The 24,472-nt window shown below is 37.2% G+C and overlaps 2 protein-coding genes across 2 annotated transcripts in view; one reads left to right on the top strand and one right to left on the bottom strand.

Annotated features, from left to right (window-relative positions):
• The window catches only part of LOC137394574 (phosphorylase b kinase regulatory subunit beta-like), a 29,725-nt gene extending 15,362 nt beyond the window's left edge, over window positions 1–14,363 (top strand). The window contains 11 exon segments of the mRNA XM_068081307.1: window positions 2,042–2,185; window positions 2,478–2,575; window positions 2,764–2,994; window positions 5,064–5,168; window positions 5,250–5,423; window positions 7,091–7,270; window positions 9,955–10,145; window positions 11,324–11,617; window positions 12,191–12,325; window positions 13,271–13,508; window positions 13,860–14,363. Of these exon segments, the coding sequence (XP_067937408.1) occupies window positions 2,042–2,185; window positions 2,478–2,575; window positions 2,764–2,994; window positions 5,064–5,168; window positions 5,250–5,423; window positions 7,091–7,270; window positions 9,955–10,145; window positions 11,324–11,617; window positions 12,191–12,325; window positions 13,271–13,508; window positions 13,860–14,138 (2,069 nt within the window). The 3' untranslated portion in view covers window positions 14,139–14,363.
• A 1,795-nt stretch (window positions 14,364–16,158) lies between these two features.
• Window positions 16,159–24,384, bottom strand: LOC137388311 (DENN domain-containing protein 11-like). The gene is made up of 8 exons (XM_068074827.1): window positions 24,080–24,384; window positions 23,867–23,972; window positions 23,437–23,595; window positions 22,178–22,277; window positions 21,859–21,997; window positions 21,453–21,578; window positions 21,189–21,342; window positions 16,159–16,842 (listed from the first exon to the last, which is right to left on the bottom strand). The coding sequence occupies exons 1-8, from the start codon at window positions 24,246–24,248 to the stop codon at window positions 16,584–16,586; spliced, it is 1,212 nt and encodes a 403-aa protein (XP_067930928.1). The 5' UTR covers window positions 24,249–24,384; the 3' UTR covers window positions 16,159–16,583.
• Window positions 24,385–24,472: the final 88 nt, after the last annotated feature.

Raw genomic sequence — 24,472 nt, 5'->3', positions numbered from 1 at the left:
ACCTTCTGTAACGTAATTTCCATACAATGTGAAGAATTTATGTAAAGTTGTTTCTTTGTACTACATAAAAAATTCCATATAACATAAAGTGTCAAGTCGGTGTGAGTTGTCAAAAGGAATTTCGTGGTGAGCCTTAAGATATCGCTTTCACTCTAGTCGCATTTGGGAGAGAAAACGGCATGTGAGATTATTTCTTTATATGCTCCTACCCTGGCAGTCTAGTTCATTGTGAGAGATAAGGAGATCGTCAGGCGTGTCAATAAAAGTGCAGATAATAAGTAGCTGCGCAATTATTGAGGAATAGGGTACTTTAAGGCAATTGATTGGTACAGGAGTTAGAGTGCAGGTCTACCAAAATGGAGTATTGTCTAAAGCTATATTTTATCCTAGCCTTGAACCCTGCCGACGGATGATCAGACAGACAGATAAATACCACTCTTATTGTAGTAAAGATTCATTTCTGTTTTACTTTTTTTAGTCACATAAGAACATTTTTTACGATGTTTATTGTGCAGAATGAACCTGCTGCCTACCAAAAAATAAACATAATTTATGTAAATTTACATTGAAGGTGAGCGCTCCCATTAAATTATTGTAAAATTGCTGCAATCATGGACCATAAATCAAGTGAAAATAATAAGGAAAAGGGAAAAAGTTGTTGATGCAAACTAATAATACTTCAGTTACTCTACAGCCATTATGATAAAAGGTTAAGCCTAGTTTTTTCCTTTTTGAAAGGCCAAAGGGGTGATTTTGGAAAGAATTTTAAACGGTTTAGGTAATTTACATATATTTTACAGTTTGTAGAATGTAAAATCTCTATAACGTAAACATTCTTTGAAGGAATTATTTACGTTGTAGGAGCGTCTACTGTATTCATCTGGTTCCCTATACATGTACTCATAACGTATTGAGATACATATGTAATTAGTTCTGAGGCTTACATCCTAATGTATTTTAACTTTCAATTTGAAATGACTACCATAGTGCACACTATGAACAATCTACTGTAATCACAGCTAGTGATACTAGCTTGAGCTGTCAACCTAGAGATGATTCCTATCTAGTATTTCTACTAGCGAGTCTTAGTCACTAACATAGTCTAAGCTTTATAATGTTGTTATAAAAGTCAATACTTGGCTATACAATAATCCCTCAGTACTTCGCAGTTCACCTTTCACGGCTTCAATATTTTGTAGAGTATAAAACATTCATTAAAAAAATAGATTAAAATAATAAACTAAATCATGTGAAATACAGAAATCTCTCTCATACTCAGTCGCAATGAGATCTCTCTGCGAGCATCATTGTGCTAGCAGTCACCATGATTTGCTCTTTTCTTGTCATGTTTTGGGAAGTGCAATGCGCTTGTGACATCGTTCATCAGGTCTCTTTTACACCCTCAAAGTTGACTAATGAAAATAAGAAAATTAGGAAAATGATTACGATTAATTGACAAAATGACTTTATTACGTATGAGTTCATTAGTTTACATTTCGCGGATTTTCACATTTTTCGGGTTGTGCCGATCCCGATTACCTGCTAAAAATGAGAGATTACTGCATTTCATATCGCTGCGTCTATGCCTTCGCATAATAATAAATTATGACATATTAAGTTGCGCATTCATCTATATGTTTTTATTATTAACATTGAGTAGATAACAATGAAACCATCTTAACGAATCATAGCGGCATTTTGAAGGACCTTTTGCTCTCTAACAGACCATGTTTTGCCGCTATCGAAATATTTTATTGAAGTGTATTTTAACAACGAGGTATAAACCTTAAAGCTATCTCTAGTCTAACATGAATGTCTTAAAAGTTGTTTATCTATCCACAAGTTTCTTAATATACTCAAAGTTCATATCCATAATTTTCTTAAAATCCATGTCGGCGTACATATAAGCTCACCCGCTCATGAAATGGTCAAATGAACAGTTTCATGCAGCCATCTAAGTAGAAGACTACTGTATTGTCTATGCGCCTTTTCATTACTAATGCGCTGCAGCGTTGCCAAGTAATCCCGTCTTTATTCTCAGGTCTGCTCGTGCCGCAATATTATTACATACCAAAAGCGGAGCTGGAACGCCCTGCTAATCAGCGCCATTGGGTGGCATTTGGAGGAGATTCCAATAACTACTTCTTATGGGGACAGTCTGTATATATAGTCATGGCTCTACTAGGCAAGTGTCTCTAGTATAGTGTTCATAGTACACTTCTGAGGTTGTATCTGTACATGCTTGTAAACCCACAAGGTGTTCTTGCATTGCTTCCCATAGGTAACTTGTTTGTATAGAACCTTTGTACATTTTACTCAGTTGTGGCCCAAGTAGATATAGCACAAGTGCATTAAATATCTCAACTGCGTGAGCCCATCACATTTTCCAACCTGACAATTTGCTCTAAGGATGAGTGATTTTTTGTTAGAGTTGCTCCACGGTTTGTCATTGCAGCTATTCGTGTATCTATTCACAGTGGAGAACCTTCTTCCTGTCAATGACTTGGATCCTATTAAACGTCATCTATCTGCCTCTGAGAGACCAAGATTCAGCCATCGCTATACAGTTTTTGAGGTAATATTTGTAGCCTTTGCTCATTGTCATCAGTTGTTGCGCTTTTTCTCTTAATGGCAACAGTCTAAGCAGAGCCAAACACAGCATGTCTTCTTTTATTATTTTGCTCTAGCCTGCCAGAGATCTAATCCTTATGTTTATGATGTCATGTTGTACTTCATGAATCTTCTTGGGGTCTATTTATGCAGGCATCTGCCAAGGACCGGCTCATACAGGTCGCTGTCATCGCTGAAAGCGTAAAGCTTCAGCAGGTACTTGCTACCCATGGCGTTGTGTCACAAACTCCTAGTCAAGTAGAACCTATTCAGATCTGGTCACCCAACCAGTTGAAGAAAGCCCTTAAATTTATGGGAGTAAACTACAAACTTAATCTTACTGGACGGCCGGAGAGGCCTGTTGGCCTGTTGGGTACCTCTATGGTATGTAGCTATATGGGAGATGTTTTATTCATAAAATTTGAATATACAGTATAACCTCTTTTTACGTTTGCCTTAACATATGAATTTCCATGCAATATATAATCTTACACCCAAAGTATTTTTTTGTGTATGTTGTTTGAAGTTTTTGAAGTATTGCATTTTGATAAGTGAAAGTGAAAACTCTGATGAAAATTATGTATAAAATTAGCGAAGTTACATGTACAGACGGTTTCCTACTTACGAACATTCGAGTTACGAACAACGTACATACGAACGTATGTACCGTTGTTCGTAACTCGAATAACTTTCGAGTTATTTGTTTGAACTTTGTTTGAACTTTACATACGTATTGTAAAGGGATTTGCCGGCCTTTACTTGGCGCGATCTATACTAATAAATAAAGAGAAGAGAGTGCGTGTAGTTTCATTCAGCTTATAATTAGCGAAGGAAATTTCACTAGCCGAGGAGCGTACGGCTATCTGCTCTGCTCAACTAAATGAGCGCACTCATTTATATACAATAACATCAACCGTTCCGGCTAACGGCAAGAACACCGGCTAACAAGGTGAATAAATAGGACCGCTTCTGCGTTGGTATGACAACAATATAAGTGACGATAAGTGATAGTGTTATGACAGTATATCAGATATAACAATAGCATAACGAGTGAAACAACGGTATAATAAATGGACAACACGTACAAAAAATAAGACAACAACGATAAGTGATAGCATAACGATTAAAACAACAATATAATAAAAAGGACAAGACATACAATAAATAAGAAATGCAGTATCATGGCCCGGCGTCCACCAAAGTATTATCTCCATTTTGTTAAATATTTTTTTCAGTGCAAACCAATACAGGTTTTCTTATACAAGCCTTAAACATACTTATACAAACCTTCAATATACTTATATAGGTCTTAAACATAAATTATAATACAAAATATAGCACTGAAGCAACTTACGAACAAATTCACCTTACGAAGAATCGTTCGGAACGTAACTCGTTCGTAGGTTGGGAACCGTCTGTAGTTTGAACTATACCTAATTACCTGTCCTGGTGTTACCTGTCCTGGTGTTACCTTTCTCTAAAGTAAAGTATCAGTAGACACCTAATAGCGATTGCTACTTAGGTTACGGCAGAGCACCATGAGCAGTGCTCTGCCGTAACCTAAGAAATCGACCTCCTGGTCACCATTGTCTCAAGGCCGAGCTTTCCCATCACCAGAAAAGGCTTGGTCACTGTTAAGGACACTCGAACGGCCAAGTAAAAGTCCGAGCATAAAATAAAGAAAAAAGGGGGCGGAGCCTAAAAAAGAAGAAAGCACATACATGTATAAGGAGCAAGATTCAATTGTTTTGGCAATCGTCATGCGCACACGCTTTCTGCATGTTTGCACTTGTTTCATCGCCTGTCATTCGTTTATGCATGTATTTATTAAATATAGGCATATACGAATGAGGCAGAGGCATACCTATATATATTTATTAAATATATATATTTCTGGTTGTTAACACTTGGTGTGTTTGTTTGACTGTCATGTGGAGAGTAAAGGGAGCAGTTTTCGTTAAAACTTCATTGATTGAATTTTTACAATTAGTTTTATCTTTTGAGTTTTATATAATGTACTAGCGTTGTGTGAAGGCTGGATGAAATCAGCCTAAAATATCAAAACGCATAGCATGTACTCAGACTAATACAATGACAAAGTGGGATTTATTAAAATACATTATATTAGTTTTATTGTGTAATTAATGTGCAGTATTTATTAAGGCGGGATCCTCTGTTTTGAGCTGTAGAATTATTAAGGAGAATTGCAGTTACAGTGTATTCTTGTAAATTAATATGCACTCTAACATATGACTGTTTTAAAGCATAAAAAGTAGATCTTGCAATGAATTAGCTTCTTATGTAGAGGTTTACCTGTTACCTGTTCACCTGTATAGTGTTTTTAAAACCACCCAATCTTATGCAGAATAAGTCTAAAAAAACTGTAAGTAAATCTGGTAATTTTGGAACAGTCGGTATGCTTATTAAATATTGATAATGCATTTCTGTTGCAGTTTTATAGGGTCTGTGGACAAACAGTGATCAGTTATCCTCTCTTGTTTGAGCTCAATGATTTCTACATTTCCCAAGACCTCAGATGTGTTATTAAACAAGTGCAGGTGAGTTATTTAGAGATCTGTGTGCCATAGCAAGTACTCTGGATCAGCTAGTCTCTCATTTGTCTGTAATTCTTATTATAGGCGGGTGTTGAAACTCTGGCGAGTCAGTGGAAGCTCTCAGGTCGCCCCACATACCTGGTCATGGTGACTGACGCTATGGTAGCTGCACCTAATGCTCGATACCTTATCGATTTTCTCTCCTTTTTCAAGTCTGGTAAAACTGGTTCTGTTCGGATAAAGCAGGACAGGCTTCAGGTGAATCACATTGCTGAGTCAAGCTAATAAATGGCTGTTATAAAGATAGAGGGGAGTAAAGCAGGTGATAAACCAACTAGCTCTTTCGTCATGGCCGATAATGTGCTCCTTTCCTAGTGCATGGGCGTGTTTAGTTGTTGGATTTGTCTCTATACAAATCTTTATCCAAATGAGTGATTTCTTAATACTGCTCTAAAACCGTGGGATTATATAAATATTTTTTTTACTCGGAATCAGTAAAAAATTGTAGGCATGATAAGGAACAGTTATATATTTATAATGTAAGTTTGTCACTAAAATTTGAGCTATGCATCACCAATGAACAGGTATTCACTCAACACTATAATGAAATAGGTTTTTAGATTTCCCTTACAAGTTGACAGCATTTTAAAATTCCATTCACCTATACCAATATAATATAATATACCAATATAATATAATATACCAATATAATATACCAATATAATATACCAATATAATATACCAATATAATATACCAATATAATATAATATACCAATATAATATAATATACCAATATAATATACCAATATAATATAATATACCAATATAATATACCAATATAATATACCAATATAATATACCAATATAATATACCAATATAATATAATATACCAATATAATATAATATACCAGTATAATATACCAATATAATATAATATACCAATATCATGGTATTTCAGTTTTCAGCAATGGTTTTATGTCAGCTTAACAAAAACCAATTTTGAAAACAAAAATAATTGCGATGCAAGCTCGTAGCTGTGATGTGACATAAAGTGGTCCGACGAATGATATAAGATGTTAGTGCTGAGGATTAGCCAATACATGAATGCGAGACAACAGTGCTTCTGTTGGTTACCATTTTAATACATTTTCCTCATCTAGTCGCCAAGGTACATGTTTTGGTTATCCGACTTGGCAGATAATTATAACGCAAGGTCGGAGCAGGTTCTCCAAACGCCGAAAAAGAAGGTATAAAAAGTACATCAAATACTAGTTTTATACCAAATACTTGCGCTATACCAAATGCCAATATTATATCATATTAAACATATTTATACGCTCTGCCTAAATTTTCGAGGGTTGTTATAGAATTCCACCAATTGGCTTATGTAGTGCGCAAGCAAGAAGTTCTTCACACAAAGCGAACATTTTTAAAGCGTTCCATAAAGCTATCCTCGGAGGTCATCTGTTTAAAATCTACTAACTCTTGCTCTGCTTTCATGAATAAGGATGTTCAACAGCCAATCTTTAGATGAGCTAGTTTAAGTTTCTATTTCTTGATCGAGTGTCTTCAAAATTGCCCCACCTTTGTTCCAAGTCATCACCGTTTAACTATCAGGTCTTGTATTGTCATCTCATACCCATTCGTTTAACTCGACCGCTAACCAGAATGCTAATGAAATTTGGTTCTTCTGATAATTCTGTCCATTATGTTTTTTTGAACCTTTCGTACTGGCATCACTCCTAGGTAATGCTAGGCATTCACACCGTTTTTTCTTTCACCCTGCTTGGTCCTGATTCTTGCTCTCCGCCTCTCCAATTTGTAATGCTGCCAGATGTTTTGGCTCCTGATATATTGACTCCGCCGCATTTCTGGTTCGATCACATCTGGAACAACTGTTAGCTTATTTTGTATTTTGTCCAGAGTCTGGTCTCGTCTGGTACCAAGGAGCATCTAGACTTCCTGACACATATTAGTGAGGATAGAGTTGGACACGCTGATCTGAGTTTCAAACCCGTACAGGAAGTAGCCAGCAGTCTCAGTGCTGAGATTAAAGTTAACTTATCGACCAAGATTGAGGTCACCAAGATCCAACCTCTGCAGGTACTTTAGTCACCCCCTCATTTTATCACATCTCTATGTTTGAACACTTACTATAATCATGAATCAGAAGTAGCAAAGGTAATTAGTGTGCCTGTCATCAGTTGTACATCAGGATGTAGAACTGTGGTTTACACTAATTACTCAGTAGAGGCTGGTTCGTGCTATATCGCCGTTTGTCAGAGTTTTCCTTTCGGCGTTCATCGTTCATTATGTGAATCGTGAACCGATGACATCAACTAAGCAACGGGGACACATCGGAAAAGTTTGCAGCTGTCAAACATTCCCGATTTGTTGCCGAGCATCGACAACCGCTGTTTAAATGTGAATCATTGCGACGATGGTAATTCGTGGTCGCGGATAGCGTGAGTTATTCATTTCCGTTTATGATAGTTGCTGCCGGCCTAGTATTTGGTTCCAGCACACGGAAACAAATAGATTTCTTTGCAAAAATTTAAAAAGAGAAATGAGAACACTACGCCACTGATGCAAACGCAGATGGGTTTGTGATAGTGTGAACATTATTATTATCACCGACGATAATAGTGTGAAGCGCACTATTCAACTATCATGAGGTTTCTTAGTAATCATGATAAGATATCACTTTGATATCTTAGAAATAGAATCCCGCTCCTAGGTAAGTGAAAGTGGCCTCAGATCAACTTTAGTTCACGCCAAAGATATCGCATGCTAGTGCCAAGCCTTAGTTTTTACGAATCATATTATTCTCTCATAATATAATTTTAATACTTGTACCAGAACTAGCTTTTGAATGTATAATATAATTGTGTATTAATTTTTTTCTCATGTAGATTTGCACTATTCACTATAATACTAGCTGTGTTTGTCCGTCTGTCCGAAGCCAAGGTCGAGGTCAGGATAAAAGATTGTTTCGTACTGGATTCAAACTCGAGTCATTCGCCTTCCGTCGCGATCCTTATTATTTCATCTCTCACTATACTGCCAGAGCACTAGTGGTCATAATATTTCATTCTGTTATTTTTGGATAATTTGTACACTCACAATAGAACTATGTATATCTAGAGATTGAAACTACGTATAACCCTAAAATTAAAAATATTTTATTGAAGATTAAAAATTTTGTATAAAACATTTTTCAATCTTCAATCAAAATTGGAAGATTGAAAATCAATATTCAATAAAAATTGAAGATTGAAAATTGAAGTTTTTTTTTCAATAGAATTGAAAAAATTACGTATACAATAGAGATTGAAATGTAAAATGGATTAGTTAATCCATATTACTTTTTGAAGCAACATTCTCGCAACAAAACAGCTCTGCTGACTTTCCAGAAATGCTAGTTGTTGAGCAGCAGCTCATCCTGAATCAGAAGGTAAACATGAAAACCGAGCACAAAGTTTGCATATGTTAGAGAAATTAAACAACAGCTGACTTGGTTGGTATATTTCCACTCAAGTTGATATTTGACGTCTATTTGTTATGCTTGCTATGATCTCTGTTTTACGAATGGAAACTGTGTATTGAGTCCTGTAGAAGGTTTTAACAAATGTACTGAGTCATCATCATCACATTGTATTTACTCACTTGACATCCCTGATCATATTTTAATAGTTTGCCTAGACAACCTATGCAACTTTTATGCATTAGCACCCATCAATGTGAATTCTACTCATTTTCCAGGTTGCTCTATTGCCAGTACAGTAGACGCTCCTACAATGTAAACCGCCAATAGCATATATTACATCTTACGTACAAAATTTATCTAAAGTTTGCGCTTTGTGTTACATAAAAAATTCCATATAATATAAAAACTCAAGTCGGTGCAAATTCAATTTGAATAATGAGAGTCCCGCAGTTCATCTTAAAAATATCATTTTTTCTCTCCTGCCTCACTTGGGAGAGAACGGCGTATATGAGTATCTCTTATATATACTAGTACTCTGACTGTCTAGCATGCTGTGAGAGAATATATAGCTGCACAATTATTCAGAAATACCCAGAGACCGGCAATCGGTGAAGGTGTTAAAGTATCAGTTTACCAGTCTGGCTGTCACGAATTGAAGTCTCATCGAAATCAATCTTTCATTGTGACCTCCAACCCCGGCTGCGGAAAAATGGACGAACAAACAAATACTACTCGTACAATAATAAATATAATTTTTTTATTTTATTGTAGACATAGATAATTTTCTTTTTGCAGCATAAACTTTGTTGTCTAAAAAAAATTGAGAAAAATTTCTTCAAATTTACATTGGTGTGTGCTCTCCTCAAGTTAATGTAAAATTACCATAATCATTGACTTGAAATCAAGTGAAAATGGAAAGAAACAAGAGATAAGTTGTTGATACAAACCCATAATACCACAGTTACTGTACAGCTATTAAATTAAAAAGGTAAGTTTAATTATTTTCCTATTTCAAGGGCCAACCAGGATGATCTTGCAATGGATTAGACGATTTACATGTATTTTCCTGTTCATATAACATAAAACCCCCTATAATGTAAACATTCTTGGACAAGATTATTTACGACATGGTAGCGTCTACTGTATCGATTATTGTTTTATTCGCTGCTAAAAACAAAATGTTGTCATCGTGTGCCTTTGGGAGACTTTCATCATTGCTAGCAATTTTAAAGAACCCTATTAGCACTAAGAGCGGATGCAATAAGCAAGTGCTGCCATTTCTCTAGTGTAATTTTTGCAGGACCTTGAGAGTTATGCAGACTGGAAGCTCATTGAGTTATACCGATCAACGAGGGACCTGCGTGTACGGAGTCACGCTCTAAAATATCTCGCCAAGAGATACGGAACTGATCACCTCGTGGATAATCAACCCATCTGTGATATACTAGATGGCATAAGACGTGAGGCAAGCAACAGCTGCTCTCCTGACTGGTTCGTTTTTGCGATGGCTCTGTTTCTCTCCCTTTAAAAATATTGACGGGCGCCATATGGGAAGTATAACTTTGCAATAGGCAAACTGCAAAGGATTTTTTGCTGGGAAAATTCCACAACTTTTCCAATAATTGATGTGAAATTTGAGCAAAGATTTATTTCTAAACACGAAATAGTTTTAACCTTTGGCGTTAAAAGTTTTTTCAAGCATTTCAGTTTACTAATTGAAAGTGAAAAAACTTGTGAAGATTAAAAATAAAATGTGGCAAAGTACACGCCTGAAAATAATAAAAATTATTAACACTTGCTTAAGCTTCATCTACTCTACGTGTAGGTTAAATTTGGCTATGCTAGTTACTCTACATATCTCTCTTACTGCCTCTATCTATACTAGTTACTCTACATATCTCTCTTACTGCCTCTATCTATACTAGTTACTCTACATATCTCTCTTACTGCCTCTATCTATACTAGTTACTCTACATATCTCTCTTACTGCCTCTACCTATACTAGTTACTCTACATATCTCTCTTACTGCCTCTACCTCCAAACTTAGGCATTGTCAAGCCTTGCAATTTCCTTCGCATGTCTTTACAGTAAAACTACAAGCTTTATTGGTTAGCATTTTATTTATCTATTTGTTTTTATATTTTAGTTTTATTTTATTTTTATATTTAGTTTTTCACATTGCTTTATATAATGCATTTGATTTAATGTTATGCGTAATTATTTGCAGGATTAGAGAGTTGTCTATGTTTGTGAGCTGTGGATTGAGTGAATTGGAGTACATTTTGATATTAAGTTTGCTCTAATGTTAGCGCAGTAAGAAGCCATGTCACGTATCATGTGACATGGGTGACATGGCATGGCATTAGAGGCTGCACTGTATAGTGATTATTGTTAACACTTAACCAAATATGCATTGAAATTTATTATATTTTAGCAAATTTTTTGTTTGTTATAGCTGTGCATGATGTCTAATCACCTCATTAGGTCAAAAAGTTTGCTCGCTTATCTCAATAAGCCTATTCAAGGTGCATTATCGATGATTTATGTATAAACTTTTAGTCAGCTTGACCAAACACCACTTGATTTAAGAATGAGAAGTATATTCATGATAACTCAGTTTATTGCACTCGGCTATAGATTGTAGTTTCACGTGATATTTTATATACAGGTCTGTGGTTAGACTGTGCTCAGCTCTTACCCAGAAGGTGACAGATAGCCTTGCACCATCAATAACCAGCATGCTAGTCAGGGGCAAGTTGGTAACTCTCGGAGTGTTTGGCTATGAAGAGGAAGTCATATGTAAACCGATCAATCCGAAAGAGATACACAATGCGCTCGAGCGGCTGTGCCTACCTATTGAACCCATGCATTTTGTACTTCAGCAAGAAATGCTTCTCATTCTCGGCCATCTTGTGGCTAGCAGGCCTGAGCTGTTTTCAGGAATTCTCAAAATCAGAATTGGGTATTGTCTATCAGTCAAATGAAATGAAGTGCAAAAAATAAGTTACTAAAAGTTGTTCATTGAATTAGGTAAGAACTACTTGTAGAATAAACTAAAATTGAAATGTGAATTGAAGAGGAAGAGGAAACAGGTAATATAAGTTAGAATAGGATGAAGCAGGGAGTATGAGTTAGAATAAGGTGAAATGGGAAGTATGAGTTAGAACAAGGTGAAACAAGGAGTATAAGTTAGAAAAGGGTGAAACAGGTAGTATGAGTTAGAATAAGGTGAACTGGGGAGTATGAGTTAGAATAAGGTGAAACAGGGAGTATAAGTTAGAATAAGGTGAAATGGGAAGTATGAGTTATAATAAGGTGAAACAGGTAGTTTAAGTTAGAATAAGGTGAAAGCGGGAGGATGAGTTAGAATAAGGAAGAGTATAGAAGGTTGATTATGAATTGGCATGAGTTTCTATTTAGGCTCTGAATAATCAAATCACTGGAATGATAAACAAGCAATAAGAATATGTTGATTACTGGAATTTATCAACATAAATTTGAATTTGTACATTCAGAGGCTTGTGGTATGTTTCAGCTGGATTCTCCATGCCATGCAGTACGCTTTAGACTATAAGGGTCAAGAGCGATCCATACTCAGCATCTCACCAAGTGAGCTATTTGACCTACTCGTTGAAGTCCTCGGTGATGCTCAGGATAGCCGGAGACAAAGGTAATCGTTCTCTGGGCTTCATTTCTTCCTATGTTTTAATTGACGCTCCACGAATGATGCTGTGAAATTTTTTGATTGTAATTTTTTATACAGTATTGAAAAAGCATTTAGTTTCATTTTCATTTAGCATTTCAGTTTTTAGAATACTGAAGCCAATTTAAATACAAATTTTAATCATTGGTGCTGTATATTTAACATACAATGTATTTTATATAAATTTTATCGCTTAACCCACTGTATAAGTCCGCCTTACTTCTAGTTTAGATAATCATCTCAACATTTATCAAAGTAATATACAATGCTATCCTCAATATGACCTGGAAGGTTTTCTGAACACAACATCATCAGCCCGTACTTTTCTAAAATACCATAAGTAATTCAAGACTAAAAGAGGAGGCTAATACCTCTTTGGCAATAATTAAGAGAAATATCGAGATGTTGTGAAATATTTTTACTGGTATTTAAAAACACTTGGTGTCGGAGTTATCAACACTTAGAACCAACATGATCACTCTGAGTACAACAAAAATTTGTTGTCTGAATCCATTACTACGCAGATTTGTAATAATTTAATTTATGGGCATTTTTTGTTTGCAAGGTGTATTATTCGAGTTTAATTTGTTTCCCTAAATGTAGTGAATGATTGACATTGTGTTTAGTTCCACCCTGAAATAGTACATGGACGACCGCTATCAACTTGTTTCACTTTAGCATATTTCTTGCCATGCACTGGTAGATGCCTTTTTCATTTTAATTCTGTGAATTTTATTTGCTGTTCAATTCTGCTGGTCATTTTGGTAACAAGATTTTTGAACTAACTCAAAATAGCATAGACTTGCATAACAGCCCAGACTGTTCGCAGTCCCACTCCACCTTTTTTTTTTAAATATATACAGTGAATATTTGCATTTGATCGAGACATGTTAATATATACCTTTTTGGCAGCCCAGCTTTGTGGAACCGGACTTTGCAAGGATGCCTGGGATGTATGCCAGATCGCTTTTGTGAAAAGATCTGGTACATACTGGAGAGGTCAAAGGGAGGCATTGAACTATATGGCTACATTCTGCCACAGCAACCAACACTTTCAGATTTGACTTTGCAGGAAATGCACTTTTCATTGCTTGTGGAAGAAATGCTCAGTGTTATCCAGGAGCCTTTACACAGACACATCATTGTGGAGGTCTGTTGAATGTTGCACCTTCTATTGACACTTTTTAATGAATGAATATTAGCCAAAGTTTTTATGTTGTGCTTGTAACATATGCCTAAGAAAACGTAACCTGATTACGTTATCGTATCACACACACTCTGATATAATTCATACAAAGATTTAAATATGCTTTGAACATTAAGGGGATCATTATTCCTTTTTATTGTCAAGTAGGAAATCGCTGAAATGCTAACTGTTTGTGGCATCTAATGACACTAATGACGTTTACTTAAATTTGTATTGGAATCATTAAGTCAATGTTTTTAGAATAAAAATACTTGCTGTAATGTAGAACTTCTCTACGTTTTGGCTCTTTTTCAGGTGTTGACTGTGGCTGCCGTGATACTGGAAAGAAACCCTGAGGTTAGCTTTCCTCAAGCATTGAATGTGAAAGAGATTTTAGACAAAGCGGTTAGTTTGTTTAAGTTTAGTCTGGGTGACAACCGAGTAGATGATAAACAGGTAATGAATGAATTTTACAAGACTGGCAACAGTAGTGTTAGTGGTACATACAGTTTCATAGCGAAGTCTGTCTGTTCCACTCTTTTGGACTCTGAAATCAACACGGAAGAGTCTTCCAGAGATTGTAGCATCATGTAACTAACACGAATCTCTCTTAGCTAAGAAATCCTTGATCTTTTTTTGTTTATCTTTTTTATGTATGTCTATGCTTAGGAGTTTGGCTTGAGAGTCGTCTACTCATTTTATATCTCTCTTTTGAGACAGTACTTATATTGTTATTTGTGTTTGTCATTAACTATTGTCTTATTGTATTTTTCTTAGCTAATCTTTTAAATATATATATGTATACGATCATCCTTTAAATTTGGGCACACTCCAATCTCTTATTATTTGTAGTAAATAGTTTGCTTTGACAGCTTATGTAGTTTGTAATTTTCTATGGTATGTCTGTGGCTCGCTGGTAGATGGCGGTCTATGGTATGTCTGTGGCTCGCTGGTAGATGGCGGTCTATGGTATGTCTGTGGCTCGCTGGTAGATGGCGGTCTATGGTATGTCTGTGGCTCGCTGGTAGATGGCGGTCTATGGTATGTCTGTGGCTCGCTGGTAGATGGCGGTCTATGGTATGTCTGTGGCTCGCTGGTAGATGGCGGTCTATGGTATGTCTGTGGCTCGCTGGTAGATGGCGGTCTATGGTATGTCTGTGGCTCGCTGGTAGATGGCGGTCTATGGTATGTCTGTGGCTCGCTGGTAGATGGCGGTCTATGGTATGTCTGTGGCTCGCTGGTAGATGGCCGTTTATGGTATGTATGTTAGGCAGATGTCTGTAGTATTCTGCCAGGTGGTTGTCTGTGGCATGCTGATAGGTGGTTGTCTGTGGCATGCTGATAGGTGGTTGTCTGTGGCATGCTGATAGGTGGTTGTCTGTGGCATGCTGATAGGTGGTTGTCTGTAGCATGCTGATAGGTGGTTGTCTGTGGCATGCTGATAGGTGGTTGTCTGTAGTATGCTGATAGGTGGTTGTCTGTAGTATGCTGATAGGTGGTTGTCTGTGGCATGCTGTTGGGTGGTTGTCTGTGGTATGCTGATAGGTGGCTATCTATGCTGCACCTTCTACACATTGCATATACGGCAAGTCAGAACAGGATATAGTTTTGTAGTGATACATGCATTTTCACTTTCAACTAATCTGTGATCAACTTGATAAATCTGGACATGTAGCACTGGTGAACATATGTCATGTGTCTCAGACAGTTTGTAGATCAGAAGAGGTTACTGTTTTCCTTTATTGGTACATTACACATTTAAACTGAAGCTCTGTTAGACATATTAACACAACGTACCCAGCTTATGCATCCTTTGCAACAACTTTTCAAATGTCACTTGAGGCCAATGTGTTTCGCACTCAATTCTTTTTACTGCAAAATGTCTTTTCTTTCGATAGTGAAAGCTTTGGAAAGAGGGAACGCATTCCCAATGATTTTTACAAGTTTCTAAATTTTTTTTATGCTCCAGGCACATTGCTCATTTCACTCCGATTTGTTAACAATTAACATGTAACAAAATAATATGTTAACAAAAGCTATGTATGTCAAATGTTGCTAAAGTAGTTAAAAATAAGACAATGTTTATAATTATTTGAGTTGACTCGAACTGAGTGATTTCATTTTTCACCACAACTTTATAGCCTAAGTGCTAAAATCTCTAGCAGTTCATCGTGAGTTTTTAATGAAGCTAAGTTTAAGCTTTTATGAAGATTTTATGGAAATGAAATTTTTCACTGCATTAAAAGCTTTTAAAAAAAATGGTAATTTCTTTCATTTCATGAATACCACAACTCAGAGTACTGCAACTCTAACAATTCAGGCTGAAACATAATCTACCTGTACTGTGTAAGGCCAGGGATTCATTGCTCTCTTCTATTTATTTTGGCCGCTAATCAAACGGTGTATGGCAATTTGAGCCTTGACCTGATGACAATGATTAGGCAGTTATGGAGTAGACATCTAGTTTACACTCAGCTGTTCTAATATTATAAAATAGTACTTGTAGATTCATGTAGGAATGGCAATTATGTGAACTAATTGATGTCTGTCCAGTTGTATTGGCTACGTAACCTGGCATGAGACGACTCCACATCCACCATATATTTAAGTGTATTCTACTTTATCTGTAAATGGCGATTAATAACACAATCTATTGTTATCATGTTCATACACAATTTCATATCACATACATGTAGATCTAGCATCTAATAATTTTACTAGCAATTGATTGAGAGTAAGCGTGTAGGTACTTAAAAGTCACTCCGGATCACATTGTTTTCATATAAACATAATAAATAAACTCGAGAAAATTGTATTGTTCCATGCACCAACAGGTGTCATTAGCAGTAAAATGAGTGAAATACAATATAAGATTTAAAAATATGTATAAATATCAAGTATGCCTACTGCATGTACATGAAATAAAGTTAGGGATGACTAGGAAATATGGACAACGGCAAGGAGACGAGCTATGCCTATTCCCATTGATTGAACATAGTGTGAGTATTATAGTAATATTATAGTAATAGAGGAAAGGGCCTAAAAGAGGTTGCCCGGTAGACAATCACACATACAGCCAACACTCATATCCAAATTACAACTTTCTAACAGCAGGTTTGTAAAAGGTCGGTCGCTGGAATGTAGGCCCATGTGAGAGATGTCGCTATGAGTGATTCGTGACTCATCAGAGATGGACAGAGCGTGCAGTGTCTCTCCTATCATTCGATTTAGCGTACCAAAGTATGAGTAGAATATGTCTTCTGCTGACATGGGCAGCTCATCACAGGACACGGGTTGTCTGAAAAAGAACAACCTGGCATCAGGCTCTTTTTGGTAACAGTGTAATAGGCCCTATATGAATATTGCCAAATGTCACTGATAAGGATCTGTGTCGAACTTACTGTAAAACCTCTATTTGAATGCCACTATAGGAAGAAGGGTTGAAAAATAGAGTGCCATGGCGTTCAATTAGAGGTTTTACGGTATAAATCTAATGTCTAATTCCCGCGAAGCTATGAAGACCCATATGCCATATAGTAGAGCAGGAACACGAACTTATCTTTCAGCTTATTCCTTCAGATGGTGGGCTACTCAAACAAACATGTTTCATAGTCAGAAATTTATGCAATTATCAGAAATTGTCAGAAATAAATTCAATTATAATGTTTCTACACCTATGTGTTTGCACATTTCTGAGCACTTTCGAAATGGGAGGGGACAACTCCAAGTTTGCTTAGAAAACCTTACATATCAGACAAAGAAAACTATTTTATAATTTCAAAAATTAGTAAATGCTTTTATTTGAGATCAGGTGAGTCAACTTTCAACACTTCTTAACCCATGCCAAGGATGCAGCAAGACTGCTTGTTTCACTGTCTTGATCAGTCTGTGAATGAAACCTTAATCAGAGTGACTAAACTTCAATATGAGACAGCCAAACAGTATTCAAACAGATGGTTGATATTGGAGGAAGAGAGCGTTCAATGTAAAATTACACAAAAAGTGCTAAGCATTGAGAACTTTGATGAGAGTTCAGACTTGTTATGTCATTATGCCTGTTATAAAAAAGTATTGTAAGAAACTTGTTATGGAAAGAGCTGAGAAAAGACATGAGAAGAGACAGAAAGAATGTGAGACAGCAGAAGAGGTGAGACTAGATATCTATTACTTTACAAATTCATGATTACTCCATGATGATGGTACTTTGGTGGGAGAAAAAGAAAACATTTTTATTTTTGTCTGCACATTTTGTGAGCAGCAAAACTAACTCTTTGCAGTTTACATGACGTGTTATAGCCTACAATTTGGACATAAATGCATAGATAAATTACATGTATGATCCTTCCTTGGTTTTTTGCTTATGACCACACAAACTACGCTAGATATGGCACACTGTACTATGCAGAGATGACTAATCTGAAAGTATCGCAGAGCAAGGTGTATGAGGCTCTTATGAAAAAGGGGTATTTTACTTATCAATCACGACATCACTGTCCATTCAGCTCTATCGCTTGTAATCAATCTATTGAGCAAACAGTTAAAAGAGACTCAAAGTCTCACGGTAGAATCATAGGGTTTACCAGAAAGTCATTGGCCTCTCAACGCTGGACTCTATCTCACCCGGAACGAACAGCTGTACATACAGACATGAAGAAGATGCTAGTGCTTGGTGATTCAGATGCAGCAAATTATGAGATGCGTGAAAAGCCATGGAAGGCTGATGAGGAAATGAGGGAAGTCATGGAAGACTCATAGCAGCAAGAATAAATCCATTTGCGCTTCAAACCACCAAGCTAGTACATATTACCAGTGGTGCAGAAGCCTCCATTGAAGTGAAGTAGGATCTTGAAATGGCAAATGTGATAGGAGAGAAACGGTTTTCAGAATTTGTCCAGAAGAGATTAAGCACCGAAGAGATTGATTTCAATGCATCTATCAAGTGAAACAAGCTCAAAACTTTCACCACATTACCATCAGCTAAGAAATCAAAGTAAAAAGTTCTAGAGTGTTCCCACAGACTGTTTGAGAATTTGGTAGTGATCAGCCAACAGCGCAACTTGAATTTGAGAACAGTGTTATCATTCTCTCTTGGCAACATCAGCTGGTCCCTGGCTTACTCTGATGGCTCTATATTGAAGACTGCTAAGTTGGCTCTGATGGCTGCTGTTGAGAAAGATGTTGCTGATCAACCATCAATTTATGTTAACCAGGATCAGCTACCAGTCTTTGACGCGGTTGTGGTTGATGCTATAGCCGAAAGTCAGATCCTGAAACTCCAGCTTTTGCAACGAATAGTTAGTATTGCAAGCATGTATCACACATGCCGTGTGGATTTTGTTTGTTACACATACCCTGATATCAGCATTAAGGGAGGTGAGAGAAGTCGTAGAAGTGTGAAAGGAAGGTAAAAGGTTGCTGTGTTTAGTCTGAACTAATCATTGCTAAAATGGTCTGAATTTTTAGCAGATGGCTCAAACAAGACTGCCCTAGTGAAATTTTTGAAGGATACATGAAGCAAGAAGTAGAAACTAGATCTTGTAACAGCTTTTTCTCAAGAATGCCACATGATCAGCTATGACCTTGATGGATCAATCGCTGTAAGCCAAATAGATAATTTGGCATCAGACCACGAGGAGGCAGATACGCGTATGTTATCACTTATCGCAAAAATAATGGAAGACAAACCCAGCTCAAAAGTTCTAATCAAGTGCCAGGACACAGATCATGTCTTCCTAAGCTGTCTATCTCTAGTGGATGAGCTGCTATCACAGAAACTCATTTACTGCTGTGGTAAGCAGTTGAGATATGTAAACATAGGCTGTCTGTCTACCGTCGTCACACCCGAACGATGCAAAGTACTGCTCGGGCTCCATGCTCTAAGTGGATGCGACAGTGTAAACGCATTCTATTCCAAAGGAAGATAACTTTCGTCAAGCTGCTAAAGAACTATCCGGAATTCTGTAATACACTGAAATCATTGGGAACATATTTTGAAGTTGATGATGCAATAATCGAATCTATTGAGACATTCATATGCAGATTATATGGTGAAGAGACCAATCACATCAATGAAGCACGGAACAAGATCTTCTGCTCACCGTCTCGCACATCACAATCAAACCTACCACCTACACTATATGGGTTAAATTTCCATATATCTAGGGCTGCCTATCAGGCCGCGATATAGAGAGGAGCCAAGCAAATCATCATCAATGCCCCATCCCCCCAGCAACATGGATGGTTTATGGAAGGTGGAGAGCTTAAAGCTAGATGGATGACACAACAACCAGCACCTCCTGATGTGCTCATGGACATGTTTTGTCGATGCAAAACTGGATGTCAGTCTCGTCGCTGTCAGTGCAACAACACAGATCTCAAGTGTACGGACATGTGCAGATGCAGCTGCTGTAGCAATAGAAATAAAGATGGAGATGAAGGTAGTAATGCAGAAGACTCAGATGACTGTGAATTAGAAGATTATTATTCGAGTGGTATTGTAACCAGAGATGTGCTTCATGTTTGATTAGAATACATATGTGTCATACCGTATAAAATATTGACTAATTGCGATTTCACTTGCATAATAAAGTACAAGGTTCAACATAATAAGCATTAATGATGAATATATGTATACTAAAATATTACATATACATGGTCTTAGTCTTTCTAAATACTTTTCATTTTGTTTTGTAGACCTGTAATGATATAGGAGTTGCGGAATAACAAGGACAAACTATAAAGCTGCCACAATATCAACTAAACTGGGAATACATAATATTATATAATACACTTCTAATATTATTCTACTATTTGAATAATAAATATTTTAGTGTTATTAGAATTGATTTCAACTTAGGTTATTGCTAACTATTTAGTATTTATATGCCATTTTCATTATCACATTGTTGGCAGAAGCACATAAAACATTACAGACATTTATTTAATTAAAATAATATACCAATTATTTTGCTCAAAAATGAACAATCTGAGAGGTGTAGAAACCAGATATTTGAAATCAGCTCGAAATTCTGATCTAGATACCACTCTTATCACATAGCCCACCTTCAAAAGGAATAAATCACTTTTTTGACAGCTTTTTGATGCCCTCCTGCTCTACTAATATTCATGTTGTTTGAATAGTTTCACACCAGTCATCGTGTTACCTAACTCGTTCATCAATAAACATACCTGTTCTCCTTGTAAAACTTACAAAAAATGATTTGTAATACAGACCTCATCACTTACTATTATCAGCCAAAGACCTCATCAGCCCACACCCTAACAGTGTATACCTCCTTAGTATACACCTTATCAGCCCACACCTCATCAGCCCACACCTCATCCGCCCACACCTTATCAGCCCACACCTTATCAGCCCACACCTCATCAGCCCACACTTCATCAGCCCACACTTCATCAGCCCACACTTCATCAGCCCACACCTCATGAGTCTACACCTTATCAGCCCACACCTTATAAGTTCACACCCCAACAGCCTATTCCTCCTTAATTCACACCTCATCAGCCCACACATCAACAGCCCACACTTCATCAGCCCACATCTCATCAGCCAACACCTTATCAGCCCACACCTCCTCAGCCCACACCTCATCAGCCCATACCTCATCAGCCCACTGGACTCACCTGAGTGTGGAGTAGAGCTCTTCAAACCTTATTCTATCACCCCTAGTAGGGGTAAGAACAGGACAGAGTCGGGAATTCGTTATGCGGACAGACCCGCAATCGATGAAGACATCATACAGGTCTGATTTTATCTCAAATACCTTCTCTGTGGTGCCTGCAGATAAGCCTTAAGTTTCATAATTCCATCACACATGACCAAGGATTAAGGCTCAATATGTATCAATTTAGCAACAGCGTCAACTGTATGACACTTATGGCACTCACATGCAAGATATGAGATCTGTCGAGAAAGTAGGTCACAGTCAGCAATGTTCACAAAATAATAGACAGTGCACATGTTCCTCCTTGTTATCCTGGCAGCATTGGACATCAGACTATTGAGACAGTGAACTGTAAATAAGAAGCTAACCACTATCATGGTAGTATCTGGTATAGACATCTGAATGCCATGTCAAGCGCAGAGTTGCAATGATGCATGATGCAATGCATATAGCATGGTGGCCCAACAGGTAGCAGAGATATGCAAGAGAAAACGCTGCGAAGCTGTCATCTTGTAATACTATGGCCATTGTAAATATATTACATTCATCTAGCATACAACAGATTTAGAGATGTAAGGTCATTGTTAATGACCACAAGCAACAAGTGCCTTATAAAGAGAAAAACTAACCCAGGTGACAGAGATGTGCAGCAGGTGGCTCTCCGTAGATAAGGATTCTCTTTTGCAATATTAGAGACTTCCAGATAGTGAAGAGTGATGGACCCAAGTAAGATAAAAGCCGCTCAAAATGTTGGCAAGGGTACCTCAGCTGTCGAAAGAAGCATGGTGCAACTCAGAAAACACTGCTTCTGTGAAATGATGAAAGACATTTCAAATTAAATCAGAATTACAGCTGGTTAAAATTAAATAAACAAGCGCAACATGTTCTCAATAAATCTTGTGTAAAAAAAGAGGGTCAAAAACTGCAAAAAAATAATCGTATACAAACATCGAGGTCCACAAGGGAAGAGTTGGTGAGAGGATCTCCAGTCCAGCGCTGGAAGTATTCCTCTAAAAGTGAGTAGTCCCCTGTGTGAGTCAGTGTGTGTCTGCAGCAAACATGTAGCGAGTACCATTAACGAGCAGACATGACATTAATAATTGGTGTTTAGGGATAACCCTGCTTATTAGTCAGTGAGTCCTAAATGGGTGTCCCTGATTGAGTGAGTCCTAGATGAGTGTCCCTGACTGAATGGGTCCTAGACGGGTGTCTCTGATTGAGTGAGTCCTAGATGCTTGTCCCTGATTGAGTGAACCCTAAATTTGTGTCTCTAATTGAGTGAGCCCTAAATTTATGTCCTTGATTGAGTCAGTCCTAGTTAGGTGTCCTTCATTGGGCGAGTCCTAAATGGGTGTCCTTGATTGAGTGAGTCCTAAATGGGTGTCCCTGTTTGAGCGAGTCCTAGACGGGTGTCCCTGATCAAGTGAGTTCTAGATGGGTGTCCCTGACTGAGTGGGTCCTAGGCGGGTGTCCCTGATTGAGTGAGTCCTAGATGCTTGTCCCTGATTATTGGTCAATGAGTCCTAAATGGGTGTCCCTGATTGAGTGAGTCCTAAATGGGTGTCCTTGATTGAGTGAGTCCTAAATGGGTGTCCCTGATTGGGTGAGACCTGCATAGGTGTCTCTGATTGAGAAAGCCCTAGATTAGTGTCCCTCAATGGGTGAGACCTAGATGAGTGGCCCTCAATGGGTGAGTCCAAGATGGGTGTTCCTTATTAAGGCAGTCTTAAATAGGTTTCCAACATTAAATAATTCATAGATATAGTGTTTGTCATTGATTGAGTCTCAGAAGGGTGCCCATTATTGAAAGAGCTATAAATCAGTTTTCATCATGGAATGAAACAATATTTGGCCTACCATTGAATGAATCATAGATGAGCATTTATTATTGGCTGAGACGCAGATGAGTGTCAACCATTAGAGAGCCACAAACAAGTGAAAGGCCGTTTATGAGTTCTCGTGGAAAAGCTTCCATGATTGAGTGAATGGCGCACAATTTACTCGCAGAATATTTTAAAGAAAACTATTTAGGCCTACAGCTCATTACCGTTACTTTTTTACCAACTAAATGCTAGCTAGGTTTCAAAATTTATCATTAAACAGACAAAAAAGCATTTCAGCCAAACCCATTTAAATAGATAAATTTTTAAAAACTGATAATTCCACTTCACAAAGAAAAATCCTCAAAGAGAGCATAATTTACTCACATAACAAGGGTCTTCAACTTGGTAGCGTGAATGTGCAGCAGGCTGTTTGACTGTGTCATCACTCCTACTGACCTCATACGAGCTCCTCGTTCTAACTCACTAGCTACTGCAAGCTTTCCATAGCAAGCGACTCCATATAAATCTGAATGTTGTAAATACCTATAAAGTACATTACGCTTATTTTTCACATTTAACTAAATGAAACAATTATATTATTTATTTTAAAACTAGCACTCAACTTTTCAAGCAACCGCCAAATAACATAGGCAAAAGATCTGTTATAAAAATCTTTTAAGAGTGAAACAAAGCTAAAATGATTTTAAGATGTTATTGAATAACTGAATTTATGTTTTACAATAAAACCTGCATCAATCTGCAGAATACATAGTATATCTTGCCACGTTGTACCAAAAAGATTAATATCACTTACACAACATCTTCCTCCAGATTATGAGCACCACTAGGTATTGCTTTGAATTCTAATCCGTCTAGTTGGTCCTTCATGAACTCTGGTTTAGTCCATTCTATGACATTTCCTAAGATATATATAACTTGTTGACAACATGCTGTGAATCGTGCAATAAATCCTTAGCGTTTATTGCAAATATAATACTCCATAACACCGTCTACTAAAGTAACTAACCTCGATGTGTGTCAAATGCAACCACAAAAATAGTAAGTATTTCAAGTGCTTTGACATCCTTTTTCGTGTGCTCTGGATTGTGAGGAACTAGTCTGATAATCCCAGGTGATCGCACATGTTCTTGTGGAACTAACGGCTCAACTTCTGAAGAATCTTCCATTTTTTTCATAGCAAAACCATTTCGTTTTTAAGGTGAATAAGGGAGGTGTTTAAAGTCAGTTTATGTAAAACGAAGTTTGCTTCGTGACGTCGCCAAAGGTTTATCGCATCGAGCTATATCCGGTAGAAACGGAGTTTCATACTTTATTGCGTGACGTTCGATGAGCGACTCGTTCTTAATTTATAACGTCTTTGCTAGCTTGAAGTAGGCGTTTTAGACATTGTTATGGGCGG

This window comes from Watersipora subatra, chromosome 1 (assembly GCF_963576615.1).
Source record: "Watersipora subatra chromosome 1, tzWatSuba1.1, whole genome shotgun sequence".
NCBI lineage: Eukaryota > Metazoa > Bryozoa > Gymnolaemata > Cheilostomatida > Watersiporidae > Watersipora > Watersipora subatra.
Note: the sequence above shows the minus strand (reverse complement) of the source record. Positions and strands in the feature narration are given on the sequence as shown.

Bases quoted from the DNA above. Each gene is read 5' to 3' on its own strand.
- LOC137388311 (XM_068074827.1), bottom strand. From the start codon at position 24,248: ATGAAAAAAATGGAAGATTCTTCAGAAGTTGAGCCGTTAGTTCCACAA. The intron at 21,998-22,177 runs GTTTGTATACGA...TTCTTTCGACAG, and splicing joins CTTCCCTTGTGGACCTCGAT to CTGAGGTACCCTTGCCAACA. The intron at 16,843-21,188 runs GTGAGTCCAGTG...GTTCTTTTTCAG, and splicing joins GAGCTCTACTCCACACTCAG to ACAACCCGTGTCCTGTGATG.